Here is a 9,155-nt window from a genome sequence, read left to right on the forward strand (position 1 = left end):
CCATGCCATGAGGCAGGGCAGGGTTAGTTCCTGCACTGTTATCAACTCTGCACTTCCTGAGCCTTGCACATGCTCCAGGGCAGTTGCAGCCTGGGAACTGCAGACCTCCTGCCCTTCCCACTCAGTGGCACCACCAGAGTCCTTGTCAGCTTTGACAGGGAACGAGCATTGTTGTCAGTGTAGTGGGGCTTCATGAAACCCCATGAGGCTGCATGAAAGCTCTTCACAGTATGTCATAGTGATCCTGGGGGCAACAGAAGCCTGGATGGCATCCCGCCCTCATGTAATAGGACCTCAAGCCTTTGTTTTAGACTTGCACTAAAGCCAATCACAGATGTGGTCCCAGGTTGTCATTTCTGTGGTGATGTGCTCAGACAGCCTGATTTCTGTAGCTTCTCTGGAGATAGGCTTGGTTTTGTTCTTTGACCCATGTAGTAAGAAGATCCTCTCTTTGCATCTAGTTTGTACTGAGGCAGAAGGGGCTGGGCAGACATTGTGGGTCCTGGCCTCTAACACCACCTGATAATTGTTGCTTCCAGCTGTTGTGGTACAACCCTGAACCAGTGTGTGGGACATGTGGGAGGGCTTGGTGTGCCTTTACACTGAGTGGCATGTGGGTGTGGTGACTTATATGCTATACTTCCCTGGAGCAGTGAAGCTCAGTGTCAGTCATGGAGTGCTTTTCTCAAGCTGAGGGCAGGTAGGGAGGGAGGAAACAAAGCCTTCTGGGATGCTGGAGAACAGTCATGCCCAGTAGCACAATGTGTAACCATTAGGGCTGTGCAAAGCTTCAGTCCCTGATTTGATTTGGTGGAGATTTGGCCTGATTTGGTGCCTGAATCTCCAAATCCAAATCAAATCAGAGGACCCTTTAATCTCTCTGAATCAAACTGGAACCCTCCAAATCGATTTGGATTCGGAAAGATTTGGTGATTCGGACATAGACACAGTTTGAAATGTTTTTTCTACATACCTCTAGGTAGTAGGCAGCTTGTGAACACTGTGATGCTGGGGCACATGGAACATCCCACAGCAGTGCGGGGGGGCTCCCCAGCATACTCAGCAGCAGACCCAGAAGTGGACCAGAAGCACTTCTGGTCCACTTCTGGGTTTGCCCGGGAGTGCACTGGGCCCCACCCACCCCATGCCTCCTGGCTTGGCGACTGGGGCCTCCTGGGTCTGGGGGGGCACCCGCGGTCCCTCCGCTGCTGATTGCCGAGCCAGGAGAGTGCGGCCCTGCCCCCCCGGTGTGCTCCCCAGCCGACCCAGCAGTGGATTGGAAGTACTTCCGGTCCACACCTGGATTTGCTGCCGAGCACGCAGGGGGCCCCCCTGCACTCCTGTGGGATGCTCCAGCTGCCTTAGCATTGCAGTGTTCATGAGCTGTACCTGGTACTTTGAGGTATGTAGAAAAAACATTTAAAGCTGTGTCTATGTCCAAATTGCTGATTCTCCGAATCAGCATTGAATCTTCAGATTCAGCTGAATCAAATCAGGGACAGTGATCCAAATCAACAAAATCACTGTCCCCCATTCGGGCTGAATCCAAACTGAATAGGGCCTGGGTTGCACACCCCTAGTAACCATAGAGGTGTTACTTGTGGTATTAGAAATCAGTGAGTTGCTAAGAAACTGCTGTTGGAAAGAGGTAACATTTCATGGTGGTCTTGCCACATTTTTTCTGCTACAAACCACTTAAGTGGCTGTATATTCATAGGGAGACCATACATCCCAGTGTGGTGGGGACAGTCCTGGATTTTGGAGGCTGGTCCCAGCCAGCTGGTGAAAATTAAAACAAGTGTTCTGGGTGTCAGGCATGAGGCGGGGAGACAGTGTAGCATGAGCTGTGAAACAGGAAGCCCTAGTAGACAGCAAAATCACCCTAAAATAGTTTAGCTTGAATAGTGGAATGATCTTGAAAAAGGGGAGATGACTGTTAACACCTGTGAAGTAAAGAACAATGGATCAGTAATGGGCCATTGGCACCGTTAACTGCTTGAATAGTAATATTAGAGCTGTACCATACCACCCTATCCCCGCTTCTGCCTGCAACAGCACCACTGACTTGAAGGTAGGAGGGCAGTGTGTCCCAGATATCACTGTCCCATATGGTTACCCTATATATTCACTATTTGCAGTGGTAAAAGGGTATGTTCAGCACTACAAAGGTAATGCCTATTCACAGCTGTGGATTATTGAGTAAAGTTCTATGAATCTGGAAATCAAACTTTTGCTACAAGCTTCTATGGGAAATCCTACCCCTAAAATCTAAGTTCATGCATATTTATGGTGTTTCCATGAGTTTTGATTAAAGGATTGTGAACAGGATGTCTGCACAAATAAAGTTCTTTATGACAGTACTTTCTCTTTTTCAGTGCCAAAAGAAATTGAGAACTTTCTTCTCTCTGCAATGCCTGGGCATTTCTTAATGGGCAAAAATGCATCAAGATCTTGGCCTCTGCTATAATCTCGAACAGATATGGTGTAACACCTAGATAATAAAAAAGCCACCAAATATTTAAATGCATAGTAATATTCAGACTTACAAGATTGAACTAAACAGAGCCAACAGTTTCTTAAGTATTAATACTTTTTGCAGAGGAATACTTCCTAAATATCAAACATTGCCCCCAGTTAATATAAAATTATTATTAATATTATTTATACTTTGTGTTCACAAAAGGTACTGGGACTAGCCATCATGAAGAATTATTAGGTGCAGATGGAAGTGACAATTCTCACCTGATCTGGCCACAAAAAGCAGTTTATAGCTGTGACCAAACACAAGTGCATGGCTGCAAGCAGCTTAAAAAATGTCTGACTGGGTGAAAATCTGACCCCTCATTACATGAGTTATCAGCTAAAGATGTTTCAAAATGTAGCATCTTCTGTAACTTGTGTCTGTAAAACTCCCAGCCTGTGTTTGTTTTCAGAATGGGAAGGGGGAAAGGGAGCTGAGGGAGTTCAGTCTGGGGGTTTTTTGGCCCCCCAGAGGGTGGGGTGGGTGTACTGGAGCCCCCAAGGGGGAGGGAGGACTCCAATTCACCCACCCCACCCTCCAGCACAGTTTGGGGAGCCCTGAGAACAAGCTTGCTCCACTGCCTTTTCCCCTTCCCGTTCTGAAAACAGGGAGCACTGGCAAAGAGCCTGGCTATTGCTATGGGAACCTGGCTGCAGGCTCCCAGCCCACAGCTACATTCCCCCTCCCCTGGAATCAACAGTGAACTTCTGTTAGGTCTGGGGTAATGTTGTAACTCACTCTGAGTTACAGCTGGGAGCTGCACTTCTGTCTGCACCCAAAATCTATCCCCAAACCAGGTACATACAAACAGTGACACTACAAACATTCATGTGTTGTCATTCTAATGTGTCAAGACCTGGAGGGAAGATCATAGGAAAGTAGGGCTGGGATTTCATGAGGTCATCTAGTCCAACTGCCTGCTTAAGGCAGGATCATCCCTGACTAAACCATCCCAGCCAAGTCTAACTGACAAAGGATAAGTCAACCTTTTGCACCTCTGTAGAGACTGTCAATATTATTGTTAGTTAGCACCTAAAATGGTGGTTTATTTACATATGTACTGGAAATGGAATCTCCCATTTCATTTTAATTAGGCTGTTGAATAATGTTCTTATGATAACAATGTCTGGTCACTACCTGCCTGGGATGACTTATAAACGGTGAACTAAAACTGAAAGGTTCTAGATCTCATTATCTTTCCCATGAGCCAGTCAATCTCTGGAGATATTTTATGAATATTTTCAGGTGAGTTCTTAAAAAATAAAACCTTCTATGTTCTCCAAACCATCATTTTCTAGGTTTTTTTTATTTTGCTAATGCTGCCACAAGAAGTTTCTTCTTGTGCCAGATACTATGTGCAGTTCTGTTCAAGTGGCTTGTCATTGGTAACACTATATAAAAAAACCTAAAATAACCCAACAACAGAAGAAACCCATCTGTCTATGTGTTATTCCATCACATTACAAGCACAGTTCAAATAGTAGAGGAAAAGCTAATGTGACCTTCAAATTTAACCCTAGTTCTCTTTCACTATGAGTGGGTAAACAATGTAATTTGAGTGATGAAACTTCTTTAGTTAATGGATTGCATGAATCACACAAAGACATGTTTGGTTACTGTATATAAAATATCTATTTGCATATACTCAGACAAAGCACTGTCAGAAATGAATGATGTATATACATTAAGCCAAGCCCTAGTCATCTCTGTGCTTCCTGCAAATGTTATAAATGAATGGAGGTCTTTCCTCTAACCTTAAGCTATGAAACATCTGGAGACCTGTCTCCTATCCCAGAGTGGAACTGGCATCTACTCTCATCTTGCAGTTGAATCTTATCCTTATTTATAATAGTACCTCTGGGCACCTCTGTTCATGCAGATGCTCTGGAGTGGGTTTACTCTAGAGTAATTTAGAAGCATTACTCTACACGGGCAGGCATCTATACATGTAGGGAAGCAGGAGCAAATTTGTTGCTCATGGCAGCAGTCTGCTCCCGCCCTCACAGGCCCTGGCTCTCCCTGGGTGCTATACTAGGGGCTGGCAGGGAGCATGGGGCCAGGCGGCAGCTGTCTCTTGGCAGGGCCTGGGACATGGCTCCCTACCTCTGGGAGCTGTCTGCTGGGAGATTCTTATCGCCCAAGCTGGGCTCCAAGGTCATGGACCTGAGGCCTGGAGATAAGAATCTCTCAGTCCCTGTTTCACGGTTGTGGAGCAGGGGCTGGGAGCTCCCTGTTGCCAGGGCAGGCAGACCTTGTCTCCGCTGGAGATCTGGTGGCAAAGCCAGCCCCAGCAGCAGGCAGCTCCCTGGGGGCAGAGAGCAATTTCCTGCCCCCTGCTGCCCAGCTGACCGGGAGCACATTTGCTCCCAGTTGGCTGTCTACATGTGCCATACTGCGCAGTAATTACTCCCAAATAAATTTGCTACTTGCATTTACAGGTAGCGTATTTACTCAGGATTAGAGCAAATTACTGCACAGTAAGTGTCTGCATGTGTAGATGGTGAAATTTACTACGCAGTAACTAGCTCTAACCTCCTTGTAAAGCATCTCGTCTAGATGCACCCACTGTGTGCTATGTACTTTCCTAACACTCAGGAAGAGAAGTCTGAGCTTCAAATAGTTAACTATCTAAAAGCTGACACGTAGGCAGAGATTGGGGCAACAAAATAAACTTCATAACTTAGCTACATCCAGAATCAAATTTCCTAATATCTGTAAGGAAGGTAACATGAAAATAGTGGAAGCTAAGTGGTCATATAAAGAATAAGATGCAAAGGATTTATGACAGCCCTTGTGTAGCTTGGATGGACATGTCTAAAGTTAAAAGAACTGGGAATCTCATAAAATGTGCCTCCATCATTATCTACCGGCTTGCAGAATGTGTATGAGCACATGCCTGTGGAAGCCAGGCCATACTTTATCTTATATTTTAGCTCATCATGTTTTAGGAAATGCACCTATCTTGCCAAAGTGTTCACTGAAATCAACTGAAGATTTAGATAAGTAACTTTTTTGGCAAGCCATATTCAGGCCTTATGGACACATTTTAGAAACTTTTTAATCTCAAAAAGAATTGATTCAATTTGAAAAAATGTTTAAGCATTTTTTTTTATGATTATTAAATAAAACATTTTCAATTCCTATTTTTAAACTGTGATGCTTTGGAATGTAATCACATGTAACTGACCAATGAACAATCTTTCACATAAAAACAATGCGTGATATTATATTAAAAAGGCAATGTGCTTATATGCAAAACATGTAAACTGACCATTTAAAATAGAATTGTCCAACTTCTGAGTGACTAGGAGCTGCACCTCATGCAGGCTGTGGCCCCTGTTGGGCTGCATGCTGTGTGGGCAGCACAGGCTTCCCCTTGACCTCTGTGTGGGCTCCAGGCTCCCAAATCCCCTGTGGACTTCCCTGTCCTACCCCAGGGGTAGGGGCAGGAAATAGAAGCTGGAGGAGGGAGGAATAACCCAGAGACCCAGACAGCAGGAGCAGTGGCAGGAGTCGAACCTGGGTTGAAAAAGAACTGGTTTTATCAGCTGTAGTTTTTACTAGTTAGTCTTAGGCAAAATCTTTATAAAGGAGTATAAGACATTTGGGTCCATTCGTGAAATACTGTTGAAAAAGCCAAGAAATCAAATACAAAGTGACTTGAAACAAAAACCTTTGTCTTTTCATCTATAGATCCAAAAAGCAAAGGTACATAATTCAAGTTGCCAAGGAGGGTAAATTGAGGAACAAGTTAGATTCCAAATAATGTAAATATTCCACACACATGCATATATGTAAATTATAGTAATACATCCCAGTTGTCAAAAAAAGAGCTTCAAAGGCTGTTCTTCGAAGTTGCCATTTATAGTCAGATTTCTTAAAATGCTCATGGAACAAATGAAGTTCCACTAATTCTTTTAACTGTCTTGAGATCTGAAGTTTTTGCTTTGTCTTTTCACCAGAAAATACACTAGGCAAAGTGCAGAGGTGATACTTCATCTTGTCCATAGTTCATTGCAGATTCAAACTCTTTGAAGCTGACATGACCATCAGAATCTTGATCAACTTCCCTGTAAGAGGAAAGATATTCATTATCTAACTCATAAAAGGTATTACATTAAACTGAAATTATATTCTGTGTTATAAAAACTTCCCAATAATCTTCTAGAAAAACTCAATAGTCCAAGTGTAATCCCACTAGAAATCCATACCAATTTAAAAATAAAACAAAAAAACCTCCAAACAAACCCAGACCAAAAGCCTTTGCATTCCATAGTACATTTCATACAAGGATCTCAAAAATGATTTTGAATCTTTGAATTTCAAAAAGAACTTTTGAAAAAGACAAATATAATTATCCTCATTTAACAAAAGAGAAAGCTGAATTACAGGAAGGTGAGATTGCTCAGAATTGGTGAAAAGACCTGGAAACAGAATCCAGTCTCCACCCTTTCAGTCCTGTGGTCTACTCAGTAGTCCCCATTGCCTCATATTTTTGTGACATAATATGCTGCTGATCCACCATTATCCTTACTGTATTGCAAGTGTCTATCTAATTAAACTTCTCTAATTATCCCTATATATAGAGGGATAGATAGATAGATAGACAGACATCTATATAATCGCTGCCAGTTTCTACTAGAAGAGAAAGAGAATGTTAACTAACAAAAGGTCCACTCTTGTTTTTACATAATACCTCAAATAAATCAAAACAGGAGATATGGATGAACATACATTTTAACCACTTAAAAAGAGGAAGGGAAGCTGAGACTTGGCTGAATGTGGTAGCTGTTATGGTTTAACCGGGCACGTCTACACAAGACACTACTGTGCAGTAGTTACTGTGCATGTATTTAGTACTTATATAATCAAATACTAAATAACTGCAATACCAGAGTTACTGTGCAGTAGTTCCAGTGAACGCCTTTTTAGTCATGCTACTGAGCAGTTACCATCCCATGTAGACATGTCCACTGTTATGTCTGCATGACCGTATGATGTTACAAGTTAGTTAAACTGCCCTAACTTTGACCCTGAATGAAACAGGTGAAAGTTGGAGCAGCTTGCTACACTTCTTTCCTTACCAAATCATGAGGAAGTAAAAGATGTACTGTAACAGCTCCTGTATAATTTGGTACCCATACTGTGGTTATACTGTATCTGTCTATACCTAGGATCTAGGTGAGCTGAGAGAGAGAGGTTGGTACATACAACAATCTTTCTTAACACTCTTACAGCCAATATTAAACAGTACTAAACTTGTACTTGATGGTTAACTGTCATAATCATTTGGTGGTTTCAAAGGCTTTGCATAATTTGATTTGTAGTTTCATACTATACATTTATAACTTTTCCACATACTTAAAAAGAAACTGCCAAATGTAAATTTACAGAACAGTGTCTTAGTCTGATCATATTCCAGTTTGCACTGAAGGGTGCAAACTTATTCCAATTTATCTCAGTGATGTTAACAAGTAAATTACCACATTCACTAATATAGCACATGTACCTTTCCCCCCCAAATCAGTCCTTCCAAATTGGGTGGTTGTGTCTTAAAAGGGTGGGGAGGAGGGTGGAGCTGATGTTCTTTGCTGGAAGAGAAGCATGGAGGAGTAGAAGCATGGAGAAGCTGCGTTGCAAAAAGGCTGCTGCTCTTCTCTAAACCATGAAGTAGCAGGGTAAAGTTCAGTTCTACCCTTACTGAACTGGCAGTAGCTTTTGGCTAAGCACCCAGAAACCACTGCCAAATTGTGAAAGGGTTAACACTGGACTCTGCCCCTACTGCTTGCTGGCTGGGAAGCAGCAGCAGCAACTTTACATCACAACCTCTCTACAAAAGAGCCAGCGTTAGGCCATACACTAGAAAAAATCTCTCTTCCCCCGTAATATTTTGCCTCCTAAAACAAGAGGAGTGAGGTATATGAGAAGATACAGTATTAAATAACAGTAGTGTAACTGAAATCAGTCAACATAGTTTTAGAGAAAATAGGTCCTGTCAAACCTGATATCATTTTTTTAATGGCTTACAAGTTTGGTTAACACAATGACTTGTGTAAAGCAAATGACTTAGTCCTGCATGACATTCCAATTTAAAAAATATTAGCAGTATACAAAAGTCAATCTAGTAGATATTTAATGGAATAAAGATTGGTTAACTGTTAGATCTAGCATGCTGAAGGGGAAATTTTGTGGGCAGTGCATGACTGATTCCAGGCCCAATGTGTTTAATATATTTGGAAGAAAATATAAAATCACTGTTGGTAAAATATTGCAGATAAAACAAATAATTGACAAAATAATAAGTATCATGACAGATCACTTACACAAGCTGATCTGGATCATTTTGAACCTAATGTGAATACAAGGTCTCGGAATAAGGACTATAGATTGTCTCGTACGGCCAGAGCCGACTCGAGTTGCGTTAGAAATTGGTCGTACGTTAGGGCGGGCTAGTGAATGGAGAGGCAGACACAACTTATCGGTTGCAAAAAACTTTACTCACGCCGCTTGCAATCATGACGCAGGTGGTCCGGTCGTCTGAACAACCACGCGAGTTGTTCCAGCTGGCGGGGCCCAAGCCAGTTAATCCGTCCGCAATTCGAAGCCGGCGGGGAAAGGGGTACGTCTGGGGTTG

The 9,155-nt window shown here is 42.6% G+C and overlaps 1 protein-coding gene across 2 annotated transcripts in view; it reads right to left on the reverse strand.

The window, feature by feature from the left end:
- Positions 1-6,065: 6,065 nt before the first annotated feature.
- The window catches only part of EFCAB11 (EF-hand calcium binding domain 11), a 135,913-nt gene continuing 132,823 nt past the window's right edge, over positions 6,066-9,155 (reverse strand). The window contains exon 6 of one of the 2 annotated variants that reach the window (XM_014522128.2): positions 6,066-6,591. In XM_014522128.2, coding sequence (XP_014377614.1) covers positions 6,492-6,591 — 100 coding nt within the window. In that variant the 3' untranslated portion in view covers positions 6,066-6,491. The remainder of the gene's footprint in view (positions 6,592-9,155) is intronic. The other variant, XR_003095165.1, reaches the window with a different exon arrangement.

Source organism: Alligator sinensis, unplaced genomic scaffold (assembly GCF_000455745.1).
Source record: "Alligator sinensis unplaced genomic scaffold, ASM45574v1 scaffold281_1, whole genome shotgun sequence".
Classification (NCBI taxonomy): domain Eukaryota; kingdom Metazoa; phylum Chordata; order Crocodylia; family Alligatoridae; genus Alligator; species Alligator sinensis.